General features: G+C 51.3%; 2 protein-coding genes across 2 annotated transcripts in view; one reads left to right on the forward strand and one right to left on the reverse strand.

Annotated features, from left to right (window-relative positions):
- Nucleotides 1-65: 65 nt before the first annotated feature.
- Nucleotides 66-17,744, forward strand: XRRA1 (X-ray radiation resistance associated 1). The gene is made up of 18 exons (XM_030043282.2): nt 66-119; nt 3,111-3,220; nt 4,331-4,485; nt 4,759-4,830; nt 5,604-5,676; nt 6,367-6,464; nt 8,001-8,134; nt 8,769-8,867; nt 9,983-10,242; nt 11,263-11,303; nt 12,082-12,198; nt 13,265-13,358; nt 14,060-14,178; nt 14,606-14,866; nt 15,444-15,609; nt 15,737-15,849; nt 16,447-16,552; nt 17,393-17,744. The coding sequence occupies exons 2-18, from the start codon at nt 3,127-3,129 to the stop codon at nt 17,632-17,634; spliced, it is 2,244 nt and encodes a 747-aa protein (XP_029899142.1). The 5' UTR covers nt 66-119; nt 3,111-3,126; the 3' UTR covers nt 17,635-17,744.
- An 873-nt stretch (nt 17,745-18,617) lies between these two features.
- The window catches only part of RNF169 (ring finger protein 169), a 28,503-nt gene continuing 19,473 nt past the window's right edge, over nt 18,618-27,647 (reverse strand). The window contains exons 4-6 of the mRNA XM_030043276.2: nt 27,494-27,606; nt 26,802-26,901; nt 18,618-24,660 (exon numbers count right to left, since the gene is read on the reverse strand). Coding sequence (XP_029899136.2) covers nt 23,449-24,660; nt 26,802-26,901; nt 27,494-27,606 — 1,425 coding nt within the window. The 3' untranslated portion in view covers nt 18,618-23,448. The remainder of the gene's footprint in view (nt 24,661-26,801; nt 26,902-27,493; nt 27,607-27,647) is intronic.

Genomic DNA, 27,647 nt, shown 5'->3' on the forward strand with positions numbered 1-27,647 from the left:
GTTGTTATAGCGACGGAGCGGCGCGGAGGGGAGGAGGAGGAGGCGGCGGTGGCGGCGGGGCGGGGCCCGTTCGGGGAACGGGGACGGGAGAGCGGCTGGGGCGGCCCCCGGTCCGCGGGGTGAGGGGTGGGCACCGCCGACCGGGCGGGTTGCCTGGGTCTGGGGCCCGGGGAGGGTGAGGGGGAAGCCGCTTGCGGGGTCTCTCTGGGCCGTGGAGGACCGTGAACTCTATGGTGGTGGTGGGGTGTATGTGAGGAGTGGGTGTCTGCGGTGTCGTGAGTGGGGTGTGTGTGAGGGGGTGTGAGGAGTGGGTGTCTGTGGTGTCGCGAGTGGGGTGTGTGTGAGGGGGGTGTGAGGAGTGGGTGTCTGTGGTGTCGTGAGTGGGGTGTGTGTGAGGGGGTGTGAGGAGTGGGTGTCTGTGGTGTCGCGGGTGGGGTGTATGTGAGGGGGTGTGAGGAGTGGGTGTCTGTGGTGTCGTGAGTGGGGTGTATGTGAGGGGGTGTGAGGAGTGGGTGTCTGCGGTGTCGTGAGTGGGGTGTGTGTGAGGGGGTGTGAGGAGTGGGTGTCTGCGGTGTCGTGAGTGGGGTGTTTGTGAGGGGGTGTGAGGAGTGGGTGTCTGCGGTGTCGCGGGTGGGGTGTATGTGAGGGGGTGTGAGGAGTGGGTGTCTGTGGTGTCGTGAGTGGGGTGTGTGTGAGGGGGTGTGAGGAGTGGGTGTCTGCGGTGTCGTGAGTGGGGTGTGTGTGAGGGGGTGTGAGGAGTGGGTGTCTGCGGTGTCGTGAGTGGGGTGTTTGTGAGGGGGTGTGAGGAGTGGGGTGTCTGCGGTGTCGCGGGTGGGGTGTATGTGAGGGGGTGTGAGGAGTGGGTGTCTGCGGTGTCGTGAGTGGGGTGTATGTGAGGGGGTGTGAGGAGTGGGTGTCTGTGGTGTCGTGAGTGGGGTGTGTGTGAGGGGGTGTGAGGAGTGGGTGTCTGCGGTGTCGTGAGTGGGGTGTGTGTGAGGGGGTGTGAGGAGTGGGTGTCTGCGGTGTCGTGAGTGGGGTGTATGTGAGGGGGTGTGAGGAGTGGGTGTCTGTGGTGTCGTGAGTGGGGTGTGTGTGAGGGGGTGTGAGGAGTGGGTGTCTGCGGTGTCGTGAGTGGGGTGTGTGTGAGGGGGTGTGAGGAGTGGGTGTCTGCGGTGTCGTGAGTGGGGTGTGTGTGAGGGGGTGTGAGGAGTGGGTGTCTGCGGTGTTGCGGGTGGGGTGTATGTGAGGGGGTGTGAGGAGTGGGTGTCTGCGGTGTCGTGAGTGGGGTGTGTGTGAGGGGGTGTGAGGAGTGGGTGTCTGCGGTGTCGTGAGTGGGGTGTATGTGAGGGGGGTGTGAGGAGTGGGTGTCTGTGGTGTCGTGAGTGGGGTGTGTGTGAGGGGGTGTGAGGAGTGGGTGTCTGTGGTGTCGTGAGTGGGGTGTGTGTGAGGGGGTGTGAGGAGTGGGTGTCTGTGGTGTCGTGAGTGGGGTGTTTGTGAGGGGGTGTGAGGAGTGGGTGTCTGTGGTGTCACGGGTGGGTCTGCGTGGGTGTTTGTGCGGGGTGTGCATGGGCGTCGATGTTTTGGGGTGTTAAGGACGTGGGCTGTGCGTGGTGGGGTGTGTTTAGGAGGTGTATGTGGGGGGGGTTGTGTGTGTGTGAATGGGGTGTGTGCGGGTGTTCATGGCTGGCTGTGTGCGTGCGTGTGAGGAAGGTGTATGTGTGTAGTGGGGTGTGGGAGGGTGTTCATGGGTGATTTCGGGGGTGTGCGTGCATGTGAGGAAGGTGTATGTGTGTAGTGGGGTGTGTGAGGGTGTTCATGGGTGGGTTTAGGGGGGTGTGCCTGTGGGGGCTGTGGGGGTGGGTGGTGTGGATGTGTAACTGTGTGGGTGTGTGTAGGGGTACACGTCAGCAGGGTGTATAGATGCGTGTGTTAAGTGTTTCGGGGGGGTGTTATACAATGGGATGAGTGGGAGTGTATGTGGGAGAGGGGTGTGCGAGGGTGGTCGTGGGTAGCTGGGGTGTCTGGGTGTCTGTTGGGGGGGCTGTAGTTACAGGAGCGTGTGTTGGATGTGTGGATGTATGGGCTCACGTGTGAGGGTGTATCCAGTACATGTGTGGCTGTGTGAGTGGGGGGTGTGTGTGTGTGTCCACGTGAGGGTGTACGTGTGGTGGTTGTGTGTGTCAGGGTAGGGGAACCGGTACAGGGATGTGTGTCAGGAGTGAGGGTGGTGCGTGTTCACGATGGGGTGTGCGTGAGTGGGGTATGCGTGGGGAGCGTGTGTGTAGGGGTTGTACAGATTCATGTAGATCTGGGGCTCTGCATGTGTATCAGAGTGTGTACCAGGACACGCGGGTGTGTGCCCCAGCCGGTGTCCTGGTGTACCCCATGCCAATGCCATCTCGGTGTACCGTCAGTGCCAGCATCTGCGTTGCACTGAGTGTCGCTGCGTGGTGGCAAAGCAGCGTTTCGCCCGGCCAGTGCCAGTGCCATGCCATGTCAACGTTGCACACCGCTGCCCTCCCGCTTATATTGGTGCATGAACACACAGCATGCGCCTGTTGCAGGGGAACGCTACCCCAAATACCGGCACCGTGCATAAACACCATAGTCAAACTGTGCTGTGGTATGTCAGAGCGGTGTCTGGGCGTGGAGACACCATCAGATGGCACTGGGAGACCATGTCCCGCTACAGGGGCACAGGATGAGAGCGATGCAGTGCCTTTGAAGTTTATTTCTGAGGTGTGGGGAGCGGTGACCGGTGTGGTTCTTTTCCCGGAATCCCCACAAGTGCCAAGGGAAAGGAGACAGGGGAAGGAGGAATGAGGGGTAAAGCAGAAATCCCGTGAGTCATTGTCCACACAGCTGGACTCACGCACATGCTGGTGTCTGCGTTTTGCTATCTTGAGGTGGAAAATAATGCATGTGTTCCTGGCACCTCGTTTACTTCTCCGTTTTAGGAGGTGATGCTCCTCATGTGTCCCTGACAGCGTTCCTTTGCCTACAGGCTAACACTTCATTTGTGGCTACGCTTGGAAAGAGCTGTTTAAATCAAAGTAATGTTAGAGCCAGTGAAAATTTTAACCCATTTATTTCTTTCTCACTCTCCCCAGGAATGCTGCAGTCAAGATGGCTATGACAGGACAGTATAAAATGGGTGATGGAAGCAACTATGCAACTAACTGCTTCCCTGCCAGGAACATTTTGTGTGCAAGTAAAGAAGGTGACGCTTCTTCAAGTGCTGCTGGTGAAGTCACCCTGCAGAATAGTGTCGTGTCCATAGGGGCAGGTCCACCATCCACCCTGTTGTCGGGCCAGATAGAGGGTACATTCAGCTGTGGTTTCTTGTATCAACATCCCAGCTGATGACAGATAATAGTTGATAACAGAACTTAAAACAGTGCCCAGAAAGTCTTAAAATTGTTTAATGCTTCATTCAAATGAAGAGGGCAGGATGTCTAGGACACATGTTAAATGAGGGGTCCAGCAGCCATTTCCACATGCCAGCAGGAGGGAAGCTTCAGGCAGGCATGTGGCTAGCACGGCGTGGTTCTCCAACAGCTATTCTAAGCTAGAGCTTCTCCTTTTTCTCTGGGCTTTGAGACTTACATCAGTGAAATTCTTAGAAATAGCAGAAATGTATTCTAAGATTTGGGAAATGGTGGAGAGGTCTACCAGGCTGGTCAGGTGTCTGGAGCACAAGAATTTCTAGGAGAGGTTGAGGGTGCTGAGTTTGTTTTTTATCTGGCCAAGTGGAGTCCAAGGGGAGATTGTGGCTTACAGCTACCTGAAGGACAGCTACAAACTCCTCTTAATGGTGGCAGATGGCATAACTAAGCCAAAAATTTCACCTTGGGAGGTTTAGGTTGGACGTTAGGAGAAAATTCTTTGCTGGGAGGAGGTGCAGCTCTGGGCCAGGTTACCCTGGGAGGTGGTGAAATCGCTAGACAAAGCCACAACTGACTGATCTAACATTGCTGATGGTCCTGCTTTGGGTGGGAGTTTGGATTGGAGATCTCCAGAAGGCTCTTCCAGCCCACGTTTCCATGTCTGCAACCTATGGCTCTATTACCATCTATAAAGCAGCACGTTTCTCCTCTTCCGTGGATCTGGCTGTAGCTTTAATGTTCCTACCTTAAATTTATGGTCACTGAACATTTTATACTCTAGTATTTCCTAATATAGGGGATTTTAAAATGATGGATTTCAAAATGATGGATTTCAGTGTTGGGTTGAAACACCAGGCAGAGTGCAGCTACTTTGAGAAGGGCACATTTAGAGGGTTGCATGTTCACTATACCATCTCCTCTGCCTTGGTCCATTGTTGTGCCAGGGTCTGGGCGCTGGGTGCTGACACGCAGAGCTACCCCGAGGGCTTGGACTGAGAAGGGGACCACCGGGGAGACACAGCAGCAGAGGACAAAGCCCCCAGAGTCTGCCTCCGTGGGAGAAAATAACAAAGACAATGTCCTAGATGAGCCATTTCTGGTCAGTGCAGATTTCCTCTGTTATTGCCTAAACTTTCTGATAGCACTTTGTGCAGGTGGGGAGATCCTGCTGGTGGATGGACTCTGCAGCTGCCTCTCCCTCCCCATCTCCGGGCCACCTTCTCCCCCCTTCCCACGATCCAAGGCACCAGGTGCCCCCCTCACCTGGGGGTAGCTGAGGTCTGGTTTTGGGGCTCAGGTCCCAGGACACGACATAGAGAATTGCTGTGGGACTAACCATTTGTGGGGTTTTCTTTGTTTGGTTTTTTTCCAGATGAAGCACCACTGTTTGAAGAACCCCTCTGACCTGTGCTCTGTGAACATAAGCAGCCAAAATCTGGTCTCTGTGAGTATCAGAGACTCAAGAAGCATTAATGAACTGCCTTAAAAGTTGAAAAATTTACCATGCTGGCACATGAGTGTCCAGAGATCAGAGAAGACACACATTAGAAGCAGGCATATTTTCTGTACAGGAAGGTGGGCCAGACAGCTGTGAACAGGCTTGGAGGATTTGTCCTACAAACTTTTGGATCGTGTCTTCATAACATAAATTAACTTGGTCTTCATCAGTTGTAGATCCTTCCCCACTTACATCCCCTTGCAAAAATGCTCTTCTTTGGGTTTAGGGATGTTTATCTCAGCTTTGGTAGGAGTTCAACTTCAGCTTGAGAAGTGACTTTTATTTGGGTTCATAACTAACTTGCAGTGCAAAGAGAAAATGAGCTGAGGTGCTGATAGGTTTTTAGGGTCTTTTTAGGGTTCCCTCCTGGTGCTCTGAAGGACAGATGTGCTAAATCGTAGGGTGGCTATGTTTGTTGGGTCACACATAGGTATGAGATATGGCCCAGGAGCCCTGCAACACATAGGGGAGCGAGGTCAGTAGTGAGGACACACTTTGCTTTGGGGCTCAACTAATCCAGGTCTTCTGGATGTTGGTCACTGAGGCAGCTGTGCATTAAACGCATACTCTGAGGGGTGCTCTCCTTAGTCAGAAAAACAAATAAAGACCTAATTATGGGAAATGCTATGATTTAGGCATTCTGAGAAAAGGAGAGATCCAGTTGTTTCAGATCCGTTTAGGGCTGGAGTGGGATGATTTCTTTTTTCTATATTTTTCAGGCTAAAGAGGATGATTTTGAGAAATTTGATTGCGTTGCTTTCATAAATGCTGCTGAGAACCTGCTGACACTAGGTAAGGGATTGCATTACCAAAAAATAGACGCTGCATTTCAAGCCGGGGAAGCTTACGCTTGTCTGAACAAAGGTCTAGAGCTTTACAAAGAGGTTTAAGATACGCATGCAGCACTTTTTTGCAGAATTGCTTCCTTCCTGTTACTGAGCTGAAATCCTTGTGCTAATTCCCTTTATTGTAATGATAATTGTGTGCCACTGTGGTATCCTTTTCATTATTAGAAAACAAAGCTCTTTACAAAGAAAATCCCCATTTAATATATAGAAGCGTGGAATAATAAAATGACTTGTCCCAAAGGCTCAGAAGGTTAATGGTAGAACTGGGAGGTGAATCCAAATCCAGTGTCATGGGCTCAGTTAATTTGAAGAAGAAAAAATGGAAATCCTTTTATAACTAGTAAAACTTATAAGCTAAATGTGTCATTAGTGGCTTCAAGCAATAATCCAATCTGGGCGGGGGAGCAAATGCATGAAAGCAAACCAGATGTCTAAGGAGTAGGTTGGTGATGCATCGTGTATTGTACGGCCAACCGTCTAACTGAGGTGGCATTTTCTTTCAAACATGCCCACTGATAATACTAGTACTCTTGTTCTTGCTGGTTTTGGTCCATTCCAGGCCCAGATAAGACATGGTTTGTTCTGTTACTGCTGTTCTTCACTCACTGGAGCATTTTCTTTTCCACTCTTGCAGAGCCATTTCGGAAGTTTCCAGGACTGCGGGAACTGGAACTTTCCTTGAACAGACTAAGAAATGTGAAAATCTCCACTGGAGACTTCCTGCATTTGGAAGTAAGATGAGTGGGCTCTGAGACCTTATTCATCTCCTACCAGCCGTCATGCTGAAGCCTACATATAGCGTTGACGTATGTCCCTGCAGCATGAGTTCTCTGAAACTGCAGCGTCATTCTCTCTTCCTGCTTCCTTGTGACTCCAGGAAGGCCTTTCCGCTGTGTCCCTCAAGGACCTTCACATCTTGCTTCCTCCTGCAGAGCAATCCCTCACAGATCCCCATTGCTCAGCCCCTTGCCACAGGAATCGTTTCCCCTGTGTTGGGCTACCCCCTTTGCTGTAGGATCCTCTCCCTGCAGTGTGTCAGTCACCCATGGCATCCCTCACCTCCCTGATGCTGTGTGGTCCCCGACAGCTCCCCATCCCCCTCCACACTGTGCTCTACCTCTCTGCATCCCATCGTTCCATCCTCCTCCTCTCCAGATAGGTGTTTGCAGTTTCTCCAACTTACAGGCTGCGTTTCTAACACAGCAAAGGGGTCAGTTTGTTTTTTTCTTTAAAAAACAGACAAAGTGGGTCCTAAGAACAAGCAACTGTGCCTGGTATGATGGCTTTAGTCGTACCTTTCCCTCCAGCTTGTGGTGGGTCTCTGCTATAGAGATCTCAGGCTCTGGCTCAGCTGAACTGACTTTATCTAGGTTTGCTCTCTTTGAGGTGTCCTTGTCTGGATTTCTCTGGTTTCTGATTGCTGCTGGATATAAAGTTTTGTCTTAAAAGGTTTCTTTCTTCTTGTCTTATTCAAAGAATTGTTGGTGTCTCAGCTGTCAGGTCTGTACGCTTGGATCCTGGCCTCCCTCCTGCCTGCAGGCTTTGGGAGGTCCCCAAATCCATGAAATGTAGGAGAGCTTCTCTCACGTTTTTCCCATGCACTGTTGGTAACCCACTCAAGGGTTTGACCCAGTCAGTGGGCACATGCCCAGGTGATGGGTAACCAAATTTCCAAGGCTCATGAGGCCAGGGTTGATCCTGTCTATCCCTGTGTGCCTCTCTGTGAGCAGCCCTGTCAATGGCATCAGCTATGAAATGTGGGGATGGGACCTACCTAAATTCTCCTTCCTGCCATGCCCCCATGGATCTCAGCTTCATCCATGACCAGTGTCCGGGATCTCATTTACTGACAGCCCAGAGAAATCAGCCCTGGGAAGGCTGATTGGAAATTCATATTAAATTGATTTGGAAAGTGCTTTGAGCTCCTCCTAGGAAAATGCAGCCTATTTTAATGCCCCAGCAAAGCTATTCCTGTTCACATATCCTAGAAATCCTTGTCCTCGCTCCCAGCAGGGTCTGCTCCTTGGCTTTCTCCTGGCTGTTGTCTCATCAGTCACACGTGTGAGTGGGGGATCAGCCCTGAGCACTTCTGCCAAGGTGCAGAGTGCCACCGCTGTAAGTCCCTGCAAGTCAGAGATGTTCACGGCATCACTCTAGGGCAGGTGGCAGCATGACTGAAAGTGTCCTGTAAATATTTAATATCTTCCTGGGGAAAGGCAACAGAGATTGTTCTTTACTCCAGGGGATTGTTTCTTCTATTTCCCTCAGGATCTGGATCTCTCCTACAATAACTTGTCCCCCCAGGACATTTGGACATTGGGAGATTTGTCCCAGCTCAAAGTCCTTCGCTTGACGGCCAACGGGCTTCGGTCCCTGCCTCCAGACCTGGCAGGCTCATGGGAGTAAGTGCACACAGCAAGTGATGGTTTGGTTTGGTAGGGAGCTGCCGGCATGCCGGCAGGATGCACCGGGCAGGCAGGCAGGGTGATGGAGCAGTGATGCTGGCAAGGCAGTGGTGAGCGGTGAGGGTGGGCAGCCTGGAATTGATTTATCAGTCCAGGCAGCAGAGCTCTTCCCTTGCAAACTGGAAGATCAAATAACCTAATGGTTGGTGCTGGGTGGCAGGGAAGTGTTATCCCAGCTCAGCTGCAGATCACCAAGGGTATCTGCTGTCATCAGCAGCTAGAGAGGAACCTCTGGACAGTGATTCAGGAGGCCTGTTGTGTGGCCAAGCCATGTGAGTAGGATGCTATTTATTTGTTGTTATTAGACCCTTCGCGTATAGCTTAGCCACAGTTGCCATGCCAAGGTATCCACTGTTTGCCATCCTTGGAGATACGGTGCTGAGCTAAATGGTCATTTGGACTGATTCAATGTAGCTGCTTTGAGATAGGATATCAGTTTTCTATTAAAAGAATGAAAACAGCCCCAGCCCAGTCTCTCAGTGGATACATCTTCTAGCAGTGACAGCAAATGATGTGTTTTTCACCTGTCTTTGCTTGAGCGTGTTATTAATGAGCCTCTTTGTATCTGCAGCTCTGCTCATTTAAGGTTTCCATCTCTGGAGGTCTTGTCTCTGGATGACAATCGTCTGTCAGACCCAAGCGTCTTTGTGAGCCTGTCTCATCTCTGCAGGTAAGGAAGCACCTGGCAGCAGATGGCTCTGGCTTTTGGGGGCTGGCAGCTGCCTCCGTCAGCTGTTGCACAGTAGCAGGCTTAAAATGAAAAACAAAATCTTTGTGATTCACTCAGATACTTCCCTGTTTAGTCTCTCTCGTATTGCAAATGGGACTGAATGGAAGAAAACAGCCTGCTGCAATGCACAAGCTGGCCAAACCCGGCAGGTGGCTGGTAATTCAGCTCCTGCCCTGGGTGTTTGCTGATCTCCAGGCCTGATTTGAGAAATGGCAGTTGCTTTCTCCTTTTTCCCTTCTTCATCCCAGATTCATCATTATTTCAGCGCAGCAGCACTAGGAAAGGCTGCAGATCAGGTCCCTCTGTTTAATGTGGGCTTTCGTGATTCAGCCAGAGACGAGTCACTAGGAAGGGGGACAACTCGCATGCCCCTCAGCTGGGCTGGGCTGAGTTTGGGGACAGTGCAGAGAGCTTCTGATGTTCCCCTGGTGCTTCCAGTGCTGTGAATTGGATCTGGCTTGTTGCCCTGGCTCTGCCAAGATGTTCCTGGAGGAAACTGCACGTTGTCCGCAGTGTTCCTGAGAAGAGGGGGAGTGGGCAAGCTTTAGGCACAAGACTGCAGGGCTGGAGTCTGGACGTTTGGGTTTCTGCTCTTCCCTGAGCCGTCTTGTGACCTTGGGCAAGTGCACTGGTGATGTTATACTTCCATGGGAAGGTGGAACATTCTTAAGGAATCCCAGTAGGACCACAGCTCCTCAGAGCCCTCGGTGATTTAATGAACTGCCAGGACGTCTCTTTGTCCATTAAATTCTCATCAGGAGGTGAACTTAGAGCTAGGTGACCCTCAGGCTGGTGTGGGGGACCAAAGTTACCGGCTTCAGGGGCAATGCCAGGCTGCACCGAGAACTGAGCCTGTGGCTGGGGTTTGGAGAGGAGGGGGAATGGGGCAGCGAGATGCAGGTGTCACGGATGCCTCTGCACTGCTGCTGGGAAGCTCAGAGAGAAGGCAGGTCGAGGGCCAGCTCCCTGCCCTGCAGGTACCAGGGCAAACAGATGGCCGGGCGCGTACACCGATAGCAATCGTGGAGTTTCTCATGCAGTTCCCCTTCCAATAGCCTGAGGGAGCTGAATCTGGACAGGAACAGGATTTTGGCTGTCCCCTACCTGCACCAAGCAGAGAGCCGGCAGTTCTTCCTCCACCCAGCGCTGGACGGTGACAGCTTCAGAGCAGAGTGGTACAAGTCTCTGAGCAGCCTCTGGCAGCAGCCCCGGCTGCCGCAGCAGGAGGACATGGAGGTGCCAGCAGAGCTGGAAGCGAAGAAAGTACAGCTTGAATATGTCGTGTTACAGAACAACAGGGATCCAGACAGGACGGGTGAGCAGTGCCTGCCTCTCTCTGCCTGCACTGAAACCGTGGGATGTTTCAGTGGGAGAGGGCTCAGTTATGTCAGGGTAAGGGTCTGCTGGATGTTTACTAGTAAGTGAAGCTGCTTGACAAAATTAAAACGGTGAGGGAGGGATACATGGGATCATTTTAGACAGCTCAGCAAATGTGTACAGTCCCTCTGTATTTACTGGGAGCAATGGGTGCTTACTGGACATGAATCACCCTACAGCAGACATCTCCCATGGTTCGGATAGAAGTGCCCCTTTCTCTCTCCTGGCCTTCTCCAGGGTAGCTTGCTCCAAAGGAGGCATTTCATGCTGACTGGGAGGTAAACTGGTACAAATGGGGAAATAATTCAGGTTAGGAAGTAGATTACTGTGGATGCTGGACAGGCAGAGGGCAGGAAGGTTGTGTGACTAAGTTGCCCATGCACAGGTCTGCATTCCTGGGGTAGGTCAGCTCTCCCCTCTGGATGTCTTTACTGAAGTGTGATGCTGGGCCACTTGATGGGATGGATCCAGAGGCTGCCTGGTGTCTCCTGTGTAGACCAGGCTATGATGGAGGCTGCCGGTGGGGCTCCTCTGAGCACTTCTCCTGTCTCTTGGCTTGCTGCAGCAGTGCCTGTTGTTAGGTATTTGTGGAGCAGGCAACAGTGCAACTTCTGGTGCTGGCCTGGTGGTAGCAGCATGATGTGGGAAAGGCCTTGTGCTCATGGGTGAGACTCCAAATCAAAATCCACCTGTGGGGAGCTCCTGGCTGCCCTGAGGCCAGTAGCAGGGTTTCTGCATTGTTTGAGGGATGTGGACCTCATCTGGAGTGAAGGGGCAGTCAGCAAGCCTGCTACAGTGGGTCTGATTCCCCCTCACCTTGGGCACGTCTTGCCATTGAGCCAGATTCTGCCTGATGCTGATTTGCTTTTCCAGGGTAATCCCAGCCTTGCCATGGCTGGGGCTGGCCCAGCACTCAGCTTCACGTAGAAATCCTCATTTTCCTTGTGTTTCATTGCAGAGGTTGTTTTCAATTGTGACCCTCAGGAACACCCAGCACTGGTAAGAACCATTGGCTGATCTGTGATTTGGGGTGTGAGCTCCAAAACTTTCCTTCCCCAAGCCTCTCAGCTGAGTTTCAATAACCCTGTGGGTACAGACAGGACCCTGGGTGCCTGCAAGGCTTGCAGTAAGTATCGTCTCTCATCAGGGAGATCAGGAGCAAATTTTCCCATAACCAAGGGACACCAGAGCTTAAACTTATATCACTTTCAAATAAAACCTGGTTTGCCATTTGCTTGTGACTCTGTGCCCTCCCTGCACGGGGAAGTGTGTTCTGTGGCTCATGTGGGGACAGAAGCTCAGGAGCTGGGAGTTCTTTAATTCTTAGCCCTGTAATTTTTCCCCTCAGATTTATTTACATGATGCTCTTCAGAATCAGATGTTTGAAGCCAAAGACCCCGATTTTTATTAGAACTTGAGTAAGGGGCTGAGCTTCAGAGATGCTGAGCACTTGCAGGATGTTCTAGTGTAACACACATGCGTGCACACGCACACTCCCAGAGAACATAGCTGCTTCCTCCCATGCCTGCGCACGTTTTCAGTGCTGAATGATGGAGTTTGGTGCATTTGACGTGACTCCCTGCAGGGCTCCCCCAGTAATACAGAGGCCAAACCAAGCTGCCACAAGGCAAGCTCCGAAGTGGGTCTGAACCAAAAGCTCTTCAAATTATAGCTTGCTTTGGGCTCAGGAGGGTGGTATCCTGCCACTGGAGGTGTCTTCTGCCACCAGAGCCTCTGGAATACTGTCTCTGCTCACCCTCTTCCTCCTCTCTTTAAGGTTGTTCCCAGGGAGGGAGAACCATCTGTCTCTAAGACTCTGCCAGCTCCCTCCATGCACAGGGATGTTTGTGCTCCCTTTCCTGAACTGAAGCATCTCAGCCTGGCCTTCAACAAGGTGATGTGGGTCCTGTGTCTCCGCATAGGTGTAAAGGTTCAGCTGCCTGAGCATGGCATTAGTGCCCTGGGAGACACCCTGGCCTTTAGCTGCCACTGCAGAAGGGCACAGCTCTCCCCTGCTCCTGTGTCCATCTGCCAGTCCAGGGGAATGTGTCAGACATCCAGGATCTCTCAGGTGGGATAGGACACCTATCTGGGCAGCTGAATTGCACCCAGCTTGTCTAAATCCTTGCATATTCAGGGATTTAATCAGAGAATGGGATATGTGAAGGACCGCCCTCGTCCTGGACTGATCCTTTGCTGGAGCTGCATGGTGGATGGTGATGCCTCATCAAGAACTTAGTGCTGTTTTAGTGCCAGGTTATACCTGTCTGCTGAGCCACATCGGGTTCTCAGTGTGCCCCAACAGACAAGTAACACACATTCATTTAACCTCCCCTTCCTGGTGCTTTTGGCTCCTGCCCAGGGCTTAACTCATGCTGCTTCCCAGCCGGGTGAGCTGTCAGTGCCGACTTACCACTGCTTAGTGAGGGACATCCCCTGGGACGTGATGGGGTGGCTCTGCTTGCTTACGAAGTGAGCTCTGCTGCCGTTCCCCACGTGTCATCACCCTGTTTTAGGTCACTGCCTTGGTGAGCTGGTTTCTGGCTGCCATGCCCTGGCCAGGCTGTGGTTTGGATGGCAGAATAGAGAGGCAGGACTTGAGAGGCAGGACTTTTTTCCTGCTCAGAAGAGCTGTAGCTCCAAAAAAAGGAAAAAAGTCCTGCCTCTCTACCTTGCATCTTTTCTGAGCGTTGGAGGCACCAGTCCTCTGGCTGTAGTGTGGAAGAGGGAGAGGGGAGCGCTGCCTCTGTCCTCTATAATCACAGGCAGTAGAGCTGCTGGGCATCTCTGGTTAAGGCATGCCATGTCCCTGCTCCTTCTCCCCACTGCATGTACCTGCCCAGTGCCAGAGTCCCCAGCCATTGGAGCAACGCACTTTGGTGGGAAGGTTGGGATGAAAATCAACAGCCTCCAGCTTGACTCAGTGCTTACAGCAAACAGTAAACTATTTTATCTTGCAGATCGCAGATGAGACAGCTCTTTTACCTGTAGCTTTCTTCCCCTGCCTGAAGGAGCTGACATTTCACAACAATCCTCTTACCACCACCCGGAGCGGTACAGTATGAGCCCAGCTCTGTGGGGCACTCCTGCTCTGTCCCTCCTTCGCTGTTAGCTCTCTGGGACAGGGACCACATTCCCTTTTGGTGTTCAGACATTCCAGCCATGCTGGCCCTGGCCCCCAAAGAGATGCTTTAACCGTTTCTGCTCTCTAAAGAGCAACGCAGATGAACACTGCTCTTGCAAACACCATTAATGCCCTGCTGCTGCTCCCAGCCCCAGCGAAGTCTGTAATAGCTCATCAGTGACTGCGGCAGTGCAGTCTCAGGCTAAATTTTGCTCTCCAAATGGTGTTCATCCCACAAAGGGCTTGTCTGAAGTTGGTCCAGGTTTCCTCCTGCAGCAGCTATCTGAGCAGGAGGGATAAACCCCAAACATGCCTGTGGCCGCAACAGGCAATGTTCGAAGGTAGCCAGAGGGATGCTGATGAAACGTTGCAATGGCGTTGCTCCCTGCACAAGCTACATGTAGACTAGTAAATAAAACAGGTCGGGGATGCTTCTCTGGCCTTGGTGGCACGTGGCCCAATCTGATATATGTTCTTAAGGCTAAAGCATCTTCCTACAAAACTGGGTGGCTTCTACTGTGGTCCCTGAGCTGAGCGTGGGGTTAGTTGGCACAGCGTGCTGCCGGTGAAGGAGCCGGGCATGGGCTCTCCACCAGCTGCCTGCAGCTCTGGTAAACCTCTGCTTCTCCAGGGCAGCTGCCTCTGCTGACTCGGCTCCTCCAGCACAATCTGGGAATTAAACTTGTCCGACAGAAGAGCCTAGCCACTGAGAAGTGGCACTTCTCCATCCCTCTCAAAGCCAGCCGCAAGGTAAGGAAGGATGTGCTTCAGGAGTGGGATGAAACCCCTGCTGAAATATTCAGGGCAGGATTGCCTAGGAACCAACTTGCTGGGGAGCATGGGAAGAGCTGGTGGGACACATGGATCCCAGTGGGCTTGGAAGGATGGAGGGAAGGGTGGGAAGGATTGGAGGTATTTTGCTCAGGATGAGGCTGGGAAGTCTAACCACCCCCTTATTGCTGCCCCAGGCAGGGTTTGTTACTGGGTTTTTGGGTTCAGTCCTGCCCATCGGCCTTGGCTGACGGATCCTATGGGACTGAAGATGCTGCCAGGGTGTCCCTGGAGCCAGGGCTGCCCTGGCACTCCCTGTCCTGTAAGGAGCAGCCTCCAGCCACCAGAACTGACCCCACGCTGACACTCGTGGCAGCATGCATGGACATCCATTCCTTCTCCCCAGGTCACGTCGCATCTCCCCAAAGTCACGAAGCGGCCACTGATGCTGGAAGCTCCTGCCAAGACCTTTCTGTGGAAACGGCTTCCAGCTGCGGTAGAAGCTGTGAGAGATGATGCACCTCTGAGTCCGGCCCAGCCGCTGCCCCCCATCAGCTCCGTGACCCCAGCCGGCAGCGAGCGGACGGCGCTGCGGGAAGGGGAAGGTGACTCCAGGCCTCCTCCTGGCTCAGCCGAGGACGACATTGCATCCTTCTTCATGACGCAGGTGAGGCTGGGCTGTAAGTGTTCAGGACTGCAGGGCTTGTCCAGAAATGGTTCACAGATGGATCTTTGTTTCCTAAGTGAATGAACTGTGTGCATGTGCTGTGGGTACCAGTGGTTATAACCCTCCTTTCATTGCAAGGGATTTAAGGAAGTACTAGCAAGAAGCATAAATGCAACGTGTGACCAAGAACAAGAATTGGTGGCCTATTTTGCAGGGTGGCACAGGGCTGTGCTGGCTTGGTGGGTAGCCCCAACTGCAGGAGCTCATCAGTCCAGCATCGTCCCTGCAGCGTCTGCTGGAAAACTTCCTCCTAGAGCTCACCAGGGCAGCTTTTTGACTTGATTTCCCTGAAAATCTTGGGATTATCAGGGAAAAAAAAAGTCTGTGCCAGGATGGGGATGGCCCCTCTCTCCTCTGTGTCCAGTGCCACTGAGCAGACATGGGATGATATGGTGGCTGCGTGGCTCGGTGCCAGCGGGTGAGACCTCTGGCCACAGCACAACAGGCTCTGGCTGACTCCATCAGCTTGACTGGTAAGAAAGGGCTGCTGTGAATTCCTTTATTTTGCTGCTTTGAGGTGGAGGATGTGTCCAGACCCCTGCTGAGACCTGTGGCAGAGGGCAGGCTGGAGAAGAGGAGTGAGCAGAGGGGAGAAGGAAGCTCCCAGGTGGTTCCAGAGCGATACAAAGGCTATGAGGAGCTGCTCGGTGGAGATACAGACCCAGATTTTATCGAACCAGTTGGTGAGTGAAGATAGCAGAGGGCTCCTGCTTAGAAAAGCCTTGGCAGGTTGATGAGCAGTATGGTCCACTCTGACCAAGAAAGAAGCAGCAAAGGCTTTTGTTGTCCCCTTTTCCCTCTGGTTCACAGGGATACAGAAAAACGTGCAGGCACTGTACTACATCCTGAAACATCCCCTTGTTTACCGGGACATCAAGCCACAACTGGACAGCATGCAGAAGCCCTACGTGCCTCGGAAAAAGGTAAAGAGCCAAAGTTCCAAAGGCAGACTGGTTGCATCTATATCTGGATCAACCCACGTGTTTGGATGAATACTGAGAGCCTGAGCGTGGGCTTGGCCCCAGTTCCTGATCCCAGTGCCTCGCTGTTCTCTCCCTCATGGCATAGTGCATGCAGCTCCCATAGCAACTGACCTGCAGGGATGGGGCAGCTCAGCACACTGGGGCTGGTAAATGACCAAGAGCCGTGCTATCCCCTGGGCAGCGTGAGGGGAACCGCTTGTCACCAACCCCCTGGAGAAAGCCAGCCCTGTCCCAAGGGAGATGGAGGAAACGGCCTCTGAGCTGGGTCTGCGGGATGGGTTGTAGTACAATTCCAGTGCCTGAATCCACTGCAGTGCTCTGCGGTTGCGGAAAGCTGATCCAGTGTTGCTCAATAATCTTAAGTTGATGTCTAAACCGCACCAGCTTGGTCCAAAAAAAAAGAGACTGTCTCACCTACCTCGTGCAGACGCACAGGCCCATGTTAGTTTGGGAGAGGGGGCAGGAAAAGGAGGTGGAGGATTATCAGCCTGGAGGGTGGAGCGGAGGAACGCTGCAGCCTCCTGGTCTTCCTTGCAGCATGGGAGGATGCCTGGCCCTCCCACCCGCAAGACAAGAGCGGAGGTCCTGGAAGGAATCCTGATGGCCATGAGAAACACCTCGACCATCACTGAAGTCCCCTTGGGTATGTTCCTGCATTCCCAGTCTCTCCTGTTGACAGCACCGCAGAGGCAGGGGCAGGATCTGAACGTAAAAGTGTCCCTGAGCTGGCCGGGCCCTGGGGTGCGGCCGAGTTGGGAATGAGGGCCCCCCCCCATTGCGGCAGCCTCCCCCCTTGTCCCTGCAGAGAGGACAAGGGCTTTGTTGGCTGAACATCCTCAGCCCACCGCGAGGTTGGACCCCGATACTCCGGCTACTAGTTAACAGAGGAGTAAATGCAACAGACACTGCTGGGGTCCCTTAGATCCACAGCTGGATTAACCCCACCCCAAACCCCGCTGTTGGGAGAACAGCCTTGGAGTAAAAGTGGTTTTGCCCCCTGACATGAAGCAGGACTTGGGCCTCCGAGCACTGGCCATGTTTTATCTCCATCCCAGCTCCGATGGTGGTACAATCCTGAACTGCTAGTGCAAGCAGGACCTGGCTACTCCCCAGTGTTGTCTCTTTTCCCTGCACTGACTGGGGAGAGAGGAGGAAAGAGAGGCAAGAAATTGAGGCACTTTTTGCAGGCTATAGTAAGAGCCACTGCCCAGGCTTGAGCCCAGCACATCTGTCTCACTCTTGAGTTGCTCAAGACCACGGGTGCCTTTGCTTTTGGGGCTCATGTGTTTTGTGTGGGTGCCAGGATAGAGCTGCATCCCAGCAGCCACCTTTGTGTCCCTGCCACGGTGATGTGCCCCGTGCTGCGGGGACGGGAGAGAGCTGGGGCTGCTGGCAGGCAGAGGCATGGGAGGGAAGATCAAATATTGCAGCCAAGGAGCTGTCCCATCCCATTGCTCTTGCTCTCACCCCTGGCCTTTTCCAGCGTCCGTTTTGCAAAAGAGGAAATCCAGACCCAGGGCATACCGGGAGGCACGGAAGCTGATGGAGGAATTCCAGGAGGTGTTTGAGATCCCCCCTGCAGCCATCGGTGAGGAGATGGCCAAGCTGTCGGACGAGGTGCAGGTGGTAAAAGCCCTTCTTGCAGAGGCAACATCCAAGCAGGGGAGCCCCAAACAGCTACAGCTGCCAAGGAAGAGAGTGGCCAAGAAGGTGCCCAAAGTTTAGTCCGCAGTACAGCCAAGGGGTTGAATAAAGCATCCCACACCTTGGTCCTCTTGGATAACATGTATGTTATTTTGTAACTCGTTTGGAGCTATTTTTCCCCTCCTGAGGTTGGAAAATCCAGTGCCATGACAACGACAGCGACTACCAGCTTGAAAGCACTGATACAGCCACCATGCTGCAATGACAGCACATGAAAACCATATCTGCTTGCTGTTGTACTCTGCAGTTCCTGCAAAACAAGGTGTGTGCTCACCCATCCCTGCACAAAAACTGACTTGTAAGAAAAAATACCGCATTCTCTGGGCATCGCAGGGAGGTTTTGCCCAGAAATGAACAGGGCAGAGAGTGCTGTCACTGCCCTGTCCTGTGATGAGCACAGCTCACGATGGGGCTCTGCCTGCACTGACTGACGGGGCCGTACAAGGAGGGCTTGCAGGCGAGCAGCAACACCACTATCATTAACGAAGTGGCAAGCTAATACGAGCGCCCCGGTTCTCTCAGCTCTTGCCCCCTCTCCCAGCATCGGTCTGTCCCGCAGCGAAGTGCTGGGGAAAATCCGTCTCGTGCCGGGGCAGCGCTGCCAGCGTTGCTTGTGATAGCTCCCAGCACGGAGCCCCAGCCGGCTGCAGGTACATGCCCAACCAGCTGGACCTGAGCGCGCTCAGGGAGCCGAGCTGGGCACAAAATAGTTATTAAAAACCCAAATCCATCCCCCGGTCTGGCACCCCTAAAAACAGCTGTGTCAGTGCAAATTGGGGGTGGGACAAGTGATGGGGAGCGATGGAGGATGCTCACTTCCCACTGGCTGCTTACCTACATGAAAAATATGTCATTATACTCACCTTCACCTTTTTTTTTTTTTTCCCCTGCAAAACATTAATCAACAACCTCATTCAGCCAAAGGCAACTGTAACTCATTGGGGATCAGCAGCAGTAGGATCCCGCTTGTTTCCAAGCGCAGCAACTTCAGCAGAAACAGGTAGTTCACTGTCAGAACCTGGTTTTATTCTGTTTTAACCTCGGCCTTTGTCCTGCAGTTAATAGTCCTCGTTGCTGTTAAAATGTACATGTTATTTGTACACAGTTGGCATATTTCTGGTTTGTGACAATTTTTTCACAAGCAGGATTTACTCTGTTCCAAATAACAGAAGCCACAACATGACAGACGCCTGCATGTCATTTTACCCACACATTTTACACATGCAAGTCAACAGTCCTTCAGTAACTTCCATCGCTTTTTAAAACATTCGGATGAAGCCACGCTGGTTCAGCTGAGACCCAAAATGACCGTAAGTCTTTTACCACCCCGGTGCTCCGCTGGCGAGCTGAGGAGAACACGAAAGCACAACGATTTAAAGCATTATCGGAAAAAAAAGTGTAGCAACATCTAGATTCGTTTTAAACAGTTTGACAGTAAACACCAAGGAAACCAGGCATACACAAACCCCTTTGTAACCAGCTGAAGGTTTTTCTGTTTGCATAGTGAAGAGCTAATTCTAGAGCTGATGCTTTGCGGTGTTTTACAGACTTGGGGAAGAGAAAGGTTTGTGTCAGATGCGTGCGACACGTGGGGATCATCCCAGCTTCCGCACTGGAGTTCAAACCGGCACCGCGTCCCAGTTCCACCCAGCTGCCATCCATGGGGACATCCCACGGGTCTCCATCACGGTGCCACACGAGATTGTGGCGTCCAACAGTTGTTAGTTTTCATCTCGGGTGCCCCAAGGGGCGAGAGGGGATGGGTTTTCATGAAACGCTTCCCCCCACGCATGGGACAAGCTCCTTGTCAACCTTTTGCCGGACAACTGGGAGATGGCACAGGGCTGTTGGAGGGTCCAGGCGGAGCCCTGGGGTCTGTCCTCGGAACATTGGTAAAGGCTTGTTTTTAAAATCAGTGATAGTCTTTAAGGCTTCAACCTCCCCCTTTGCTTTCACTGAGAAAATACAAAGAAGCGCTTGTTCAAGCTACACTTCATGACTACTGTGCACTGCATGTACAATAGCATTTGAAGAAAAATACTGACAATATAGAACAACATTATACAATCATCTGGCACGATCCCTTCTTTTGGCACTTTTCCTTCATTTATCTGATCTCACTGACTCCAAACTCGGACCTTTCCGTACGGCTTTTCCCAGGCACACAGCTCCGGAGGGTCAGAAAGCAACTTTCCGGAGTCGGTGGCATCTTTGGCAGACACGGTCCTTCTGTCATCAAACCAACCCCAGCCCCTCCAGTGCTACCGGCAGTGCAATCTCTTGACCTGTTTTTTTCTTGCAAGAGAAGACAGCTTCACATTTTGGGAGGATACTCGCATGCCCGTGCTGTCCCACAGCCAGCAAGGACTGCCTTCATCCCAGAGAGAAGGTGGCTGCAGAAAGGAGGAGGATTAGAAATGACTTTCATGTAAGCATAAATAAATACTTGGTTTCATCTTAGGGCCTCTGCAGATCTTGTGCTGCATCCACCGTTCAGCAAGAGGTATTTTACTTCTCAGCTGGCATTACTTGTGGCAAAGGTAGCGTCACACCTGACCTTTAAAGGGTAGAGGCTGGGAATTCCTGCTCTTTTAAGTGTAATTATATACAATTATTTTTTTTGTGCAAGCTTACACAAACTTACAGAGTGTTAAATTAATAAAACATTCATCCTAGCTTCACATCGCCTCAAGTCTTGAACCCGACACCGCCTCGGGTAGATTTCAGCCGAGGGCAGTCGTGTTCTCACTAGCTCAGGAAGAAGGCGAGAGGGTCTAGGTGAGCCGGCTGAAAAACAGCCCATGTTTTCCCCAGTCCTTAAGCAGCTAGATGGAGAAGCGAATGTAGAAATGCAGCCAGCAACTTCATCGGACTAAAAACCTGTGGGCGCACAACCTTATGAGAAAAGATCGATCCCACCCTGATGCTTTACCGAAAGCTGCTGCGACCGCAACCCTTCCATGACGTGATTGCAACACCACGTCCAAAGGTCTCCTTCAATGTGGATGCAACGGACTGTGCGTGATGCTTAGGGAGCTGAACAGCGCTCTGTTTTGGGGGTAGCCGGCTGCCCAGTGAAGGCGAGGTTTGGGAAGCGGGGGGTGTAAGGGGTCCCATTAAGCTTTTTTGGCTGGGGACAGCTCCAGCTCAGCCATTGCCTCCCGCGCTTCCACCCAGCTCAGATTTAGAAAGAGGAAATTAACACACAAAAACCTAAATATTTATGTAATCTTTTAAAAAGAAGATATTTAAGACACTGGCCTGGTGCATTGGACTGCGAAATCTATTTTAAGAGGGGAAAGACAGGATACATTCAGCATGTAAATCTAGTTTTTTGTGGTGTAGGCTTGCTCAGAGAGCGCCCAGCAGCCCAAGCCTGGATGAAACCCGCACAAGCGCCGCAAGAAAAAAAGAAACTGTTTAGGGAAGTCTGATTCGGGCTCAAGGGATTAACCGCAGGGAAGGGGCAGGGAGAAGGAGGCCTGTAAAAATAATTATACATCTAGATGCACTTGAGAAGTGCATGCTTTAGCTCAAAATGTTGGGAAAAAATGGCATGAATTCTGAGTAAAAGCTGTGAGTTTCCCTCCTGAGCTTATTTCACTGCAAAGGGCAGATCCAGGCCACCACTACTTCTCTCTGCGCTGCTCTTCTAGGTCTGTCAAGGCTCTAATTACTTAATTTCCTTCCAATTCACAGCCGGATACAGGAGCAGGATTCGGTTTGGGTCAAAAGCACCTGCTTCAATCAGCACCTAACGAGGCTGTAGCACGTGAGAGGGCATGGAAAGCCATCACCCACAAGCCACAGTGGGTAGGCAGAGCAGGCCAGGTCTAGCCGGCCCTAGGTATGAATTTAAACATCCAGTAGTTTGTGTGTTAAGGAGATACAGAGATAGATATATATATTACGGAATCATTGCTATAAGATTTCTCAAAACGAAAGTGTCAATCTGTTGAAATATAGTATTTAAAATATATAAATTTTATCCATTAAAATATAAGATTTCTTTTTTAAAAAAAAAAATCCAGTTCAATTGGGAAAAAAAGTGCCAGGGTCCTTGCAGCTATGCAAGTATGCCAGGAGAGAAAAAGAAAATCAGTTTTCTTTTTTTTTTTTAACCATTTAAGATGGAGGGAGAAATTAAACCATTTTTTTAGATAGAGGAAATTGGGCAATGACCATTCTCTTAGATCAGATTAATCTGTTTAAATGCATTAGTTGTCTTCCCTTCACACCATGGGTCACGGCGAGTTTGCCCCAGCACTGTGCTTCAGTTACGTCCTGAAAATACCGCTCGTCATCTGGCACACAGGTCAGCAAGATCGTTAACGCCGCAGCCTCCGTCCTGGACGAAGGTCCCTGCAGGCACCGAGGGTCCCCAGTGAATACACTGCAAGGCAGCTTTCAAGTATCAAGCTGAGCTGATGTTTTTTGATCCCGGTTACTGGAAATAATCAACGAAATTGTTGTGCTGATAATGGATGATGGGGAAGAGCGTTAGAAACACAAAGAGCCCAGAGGGTGGGCTGCCACTGAAGGCCACATCTGGGCAGACAACACATGCTCCACCAAACCCAGGCTCCGAGCTAGCTCTGGTCCAGGTTGCCGTGCCCTGCTTAATGCCTTTAAGTGGAAATTTTTAGTGCGTTGCTCACCTGAGCTTTCTTAGTGGTTTGAACCTGAAGATGGCTAGCTCGGAGCAGGGGCAGGGCAGGCTTGCATCGCCCTGAGCGCCCGCCTCCATGTGCCCACGGGCCGGGAGGGCTGGGCTCCTGTCCCAGCTCTACTGCCAACCCATCAGGTGCCTGGGAGAGGACGGCGATGCGTCAGATACCTTGGGATGCCTCCTCGGGCTGCTCTTGGACATGTAAGGACAGGTCTTAGGTGTGCTGAGAGATCTCTTAACTGAGCAAGAACCTGCAGGGTACGTGTCAGCAGGGAGAACGTCCTTCACGAAATCACCCGGCCCGGGTTTCCCTTTCTAGATTTCAATGTTAGTGGGAAGAACATGAAACCCTCTTGCCTCCGAAGAGGCAGGGACCAGGAGAAAAGCTGAATTTGCTCCCTGGGTCACAGCCCCCAGCGCATGGCTCCCAGCTGCTCTACCCGAGCTCTCTGCTGTGTCGTTAACATGAATGTGCAAATTCCTATAAGGCTTTTTAGTAAAATCCTTACTTTATGTCTTTCTTCACTGCATTTGGCCTTCTACTTAAAGAAAGTAACCTATGATCTGTACTGCTGGTGCAGACAGTGAGATACATTCATTTATAAGTACTATGGGTGGATCTATTTGGTACTTCCTAGCAGAAATAAGGATCAGCCTCCCTCCCCAACAACCCTCAAGTCAGGTCATTCGAACATGCTGACGTCGGTAACGGTCTGACCACCGCAGCCAGCTGCAGCGTAAGGAAGAAAATGGGGCAGGCAGAGAGGGCAGAAAAAGCCTACTGATTTCTCTTGGCTTACTGAAGCAGCAAGGCAAGGAACAGCCAAGGTCCTCACCCCATACCCCATGTGCTGCTCACACAACCCTCCTAGCTGGGGAACCCAAATGTCACCGACTGCATGTAGAGGCGTTGCAGTGTATTCATGAGGACGACGGACACTTCTTTCAGACCAATGGACCAGAAAGCTGGAGGATTTTTTTCTCTCTCTTTTTTTTTTTTTAATCTGAAAGGACTCTGGCTTCTCTCTGAACTGGACCTACATATGTCTTACCACCAAAACCAAAAAACAATTGTTGTGGGTGGAAGTATGACAAAAAATAGTTTTCCTATAAGATAATCTGATAAACCTCATCGTCCTCTAGAAAGGCAACATCGTCCAACAGTGCTACTTAGCACCCAGAGTGCTCTTTGACCGCAGCAGATACCGATCGACTCTGACTTTCCGCCTATCCACTGTCCTGTTTTCGCTGTCGAAAATCCGCTGCAGATGCAGGGCCAACCTCCTGTCCTCCTCCTCTTGCTGGAGCTTCTGCTCCATCTCCCGTACCAAGCGATCCTCCGGAGGCAAGCCCACCTCCCCTGCCGCGTGCCTCAGTCTTTTGACGGAGCCATTGTGCTCCAAGTGCTTTGTTTTGCAGCGTCTCTTTCGGCCCCGTCTCAGCGACGGGGGCTGTTCCCCAATGATGTTCTCAACGGAATTGCAAGTGCTGTTCTGCACGTTGATCAATTCGCTTTTGTTCAGGTATTTCAGCTGCTTTTTTCCCGATGGCTTGATGGGGACTCCTAGTGTGCTGTTGTCAGGCAGCGATGCACTGACACCCATGAGTCTTTTGCTCAGCATTTTTGGGCCAAGACTAAGACAGGATTTGTCCATGAACGTGTTCACCTTTAAGTCAGGGACTTCAGACACTCGTGTGTTTACAGAGGTGACATTTGATCTCACATCTGGTTCGGCAGCACTGTCGTCTGTTGTTAAGGCCTGTGAATCTCTGTTCTTCTCACTCCCTCTTCCCAGCTTCGTTTCACTGATGGAAGGAAAGAAATCCAGCTCAGGGCGAGGATCTCCTGTTGTGTCAGGTGGAAGGTGATCATCCTGTATTTGTGGCTGCTCTTTAGTGCAAGTGCTGGAGTTGGTGATGTCAGGAACTACAACGTCTTCTCCGGGCTCCGAAGCCAAGGACGTAAGGGTTGCTTTAGACAGAGTCTTTTTGATCTGGCGCTCCTGAAATATCTGCTCCCATTTTTTCAGTATTCTAGGACTGGCCTCGTAGGTGGTTGGCTTCTGCAAGCTCCGGTTCAGGTTTCTCGGGGTAGACTTGATAATGAGAGGGCTCAGGACTCTGCCGTCAGGAAGCCTCTTTGGAGGAGTGCATGGGGAGCAGACGATAGGCTTGAAGTGGTTGAGCTCTTCCGAGATGCTGTCATTGCTCTCGGGGCTGATGGATCGCTCTGGCTTGTGCAGGGCCGAGAGGGACGAAACGGGGTTGAGAACCAGGCGCTTCTCTGCCGTCAGGTCTGGGGCGGAGAGGCAGCGGTTGTTTTGGGTGGACGACAAAACTCCAACCAGCGGCGTCGACGTGCTGGTGACGGGTGGCACCTGCAAGGCAAGGCACCACAGCTCAAAAAGATTGTCATTGAGAAGAATACGGACAAGCGTGCAGGAGGAGAACACGAGAACGTGTGGCTACCATGCTCAGCTCCTGCAGCAGACCAGCTGGAGAGCTCTCTGGAACAGCCTCTGCTGGTCATGGCACCTTTCATGGCCAATATATAACATAAGCAGAGGACACCAGAGTCCAGCACAGTCTCGGTCTCAAATTTATTTCAGTGTAAGAGCTGTTCTTGCCACAAATGGCAACCACTCAGATGGCAAAATGCTTGAAGCAAGGCAAGACAAGGAGAAGCCGAGAAGCACTACACCACCATGGCTGAAGGAAGCCACACTTTTCAAGGGAAATGATCTCCAAAGGATTTTTTGCTCCCTACGAAGCTGTAGGAGAGAAAGAATAAATACTTGGCCCAGGTTTAACACACTGCGCTGCAAAACGTCATGAGAAAAGGTGTGTATGTGCCTGAGGCAGATTGTGGAGCAAAGGTGGAGCAACTTTGACAAGTGGTCCCGGACCACACCACGGCCACCACACTGGACACTGCCTGAGACAGCCTCTAGCAGAGCTTAAGAGCAACATTTCTTGTCGTGTCCAAGACCATCCCCTAATGCTGTTACATTTGGAATGCAACAGAATCCAGCCACAAAAAAATCAGAAATAAAAGCTGCACATACACCATTGCAAATGGTATTTTTCTTCTCCAAGATGAAATGATTTTATCCAGCAGCTAGTTTGAGATAGGGATAACCTTTCCCTGCTTAGCCTGAAAGACAGTTGGTTCTACTAGCTTATTCTGGGGCCAAAACAAATTTGTGGAACACCCTGGTAGTGCAAGTCTTAATTGTCCAGGTCCATAAACCATCTACTTAAAAAAAAATGTCCTGAGGAGGCAGGACAGTTATACACCCTTGCTTTGAGCTCAGTCCAGCTCCTGTCAGCTTAGATGGGAACTGGACCAGGTTTTTAAATACAGACTCTCTGACCATGGTCCATGCCCATAACCTCAGAGATGTGTAGCTAGGTGATCACTGGGGTCAAGTTAGTGTGCCCAGTGGGGATTTTACCATTTCCCCAACCAAACTGACCTTCCAAAGGATTGCAGAGGCTTTTGTTCCTTATGGGATCTCTGTAATTGAACCCTCCCCTTCTCCATCTGGGATGAAACTGAGCCCAAGAAGCAGGGGTGTCAGCATGAGGAGGTGGAACACCCTAGCAAGCGGCCCTGGCAGAGCAGCGTTGGAGCTGTTCCAGGCTGAGAACTCACAGCTTTCCTAACTTAAGCTGCTGTTGCCAGCCACCAGGACCCCACGGGCCAGAGAGGCACATCGGAAAGGAGGCAGAGGACCTCTGTACCACAGAGATTAGTACAAGAGCAAGCGTGCAAAATTTGCTTCTGCTGGCAGGGCCAAACAGAGGGGTCAGCGGTGCTGCCAGGCACAGTGCAAGGAAAGGTGTTTGCAAAGGTCATCTCCAATGAGTGGAAGGCACCCAGCGGTTACTGCTGGAAGAGTCTGAAAAACCTCCGGCTCAAATTTTCAGCTGTGCTTCATGATCACCACTCATTTTGAAGCTGGCAGTGCATGAAAAGTCAGGCCTGTTGCACAGGGTAACAGGTACGGTTAATTCATTTGGGCTGCTGGATGCGACAGGAAGCAAGAGCAGGTCAGCTCTTCCCATAGTGTGAAAGTGCAAAAGAAAGTATCCTAACATCAGGAAAGCAACGAGTTTTGCTCTGTTTAAACAGCTTTGGAAAGAACAGGAGAGAAAGAGGGAGGAAGAGAGGATTTTTTTCTAAACTTCTAAAAGATCTTTCTTTAATTGGCTGAGGATTCAGCCTTGAAAAGAAAATTAATTAGCAAACAAAAGCATGATGAGTACCCTTCCAACTTCCAATTATCCTCCAATGCTAACAAACAACTCTGTAAGCTGTCTACTTTTCTGCTTAGTAATTTCTAACCTAGCAGGTTTTTATTGTGAGCTGCAAGGAAATGATTAGCCCCATGGCGATAACACAGCACCAGCAGCACCACAAACACAGTATTTTTTATCTCCAGATTACCAGTGCTGTGTAACCACAGATAAGAACATTTACACACAGAAATCCTATGCTTCCAGATGCAGCCGGTACCTTTGTTTTGTTGGCTGGGACTGATCTCTGCCTGCTCTTTGATCTCTCCTGAATGGTGTCATTGCAGCTCCGACTCCTTTCCACCTTGGCGGTTAGGTTCCTGAAAAGCAGACGGGTGAAAACAGGAGATTGTTCACGACCTTAGGAACAACCAGCCCAACAGCCCTGGCAGCAGCTACCCGTGGGGGAGGCATCAGCCTTGGCAGCGCCCGGCTGTAAGAGATGCCTCCTACGCCCTTGGGGTAAAGGGATCTAGGAATCTTGGATGTGCCACAGAGTCCTGGTCTGCGTTCAAGGGCTCTGCACTAAACGCACTGACACCTGCACCTACGGCTTACAACTAATTGAGGTCAGAGCTAATGACGATGCTGTGGAAACCCCTGTGCTTCTCATGTGAAAACACACTTAGTTACTCAGCTGCTTCCACTGCATCATGCAACAGCTTTCACTGTTAAGCTTTCACTGTCAACACTAACTTAACTCCTAGGATTTTATAACAGGTAGGAGGTAATCAGACAGATGCTATATTCTACCAATTAGTCTGTTCTAAAATTCCAGAAAATTCCTACTTAATTTGGATTGGAAAAACCATTTTAATTAAATTTAAAGCATCTCAGGTATGTTCAGAACAACAGTCAAAAGAACATCTGTAACAGACATTAATCGGTTTGAATCAAGTCTCAGCATCTTACCCTGAAAGGAAAGCAAAGGAGTAGGCACTGGTCTTGGAAACAAAAGCCGACCGATGTGTTTGCTTGCCCTGGAACGGTTCTTCATTCTCTGAATCCGAGAGACGCTCAGGAAACTGAAGTCAATCAAGGAAGAGTTAGCTGATACGTACGACAA

The sequence above is a fragment of the Aquila chrysaetos genome, chromosome 19 (genome assembly GCF_900496995.4).
Source record: "Aquila chrysaetos chrysaetos chromosome 19, bAquChr1.4, whole genome shotgun sequence".
In the NCBI taxonomy this organism is placed as follows: Eukaryota; Metazoa; Chordata; class Aves; order Accipitriformes; family Accipitridae; genus Aquila; species Aquila chrysaetos.

Excerpts from the sequence above, each read along its gene's own strand:
- XRRA1 (XM_030043282.2), top strand. The coding sequence starts at position 3,127 with ATGGCTATGACAGGACAGTATAAAATGGGTGATGGAAGCAACTATGCA. Across the intron at positions 6,465-8,000 it reads GAGACTTCCTGCATTTGGAA|GATCTGGATCTCTCCTACAA; the intron begins GTAAGATGAGTG and ends TATTTCCCTCAG. Across the intron at positions 15,850-16,446 it reads CCTACGTGCCTCGGAAAAAG|CATGGGAGGATGCCTGGCCC; the intron begins GTAAAGAGCCAA and ends TCTTCCTTGCAG.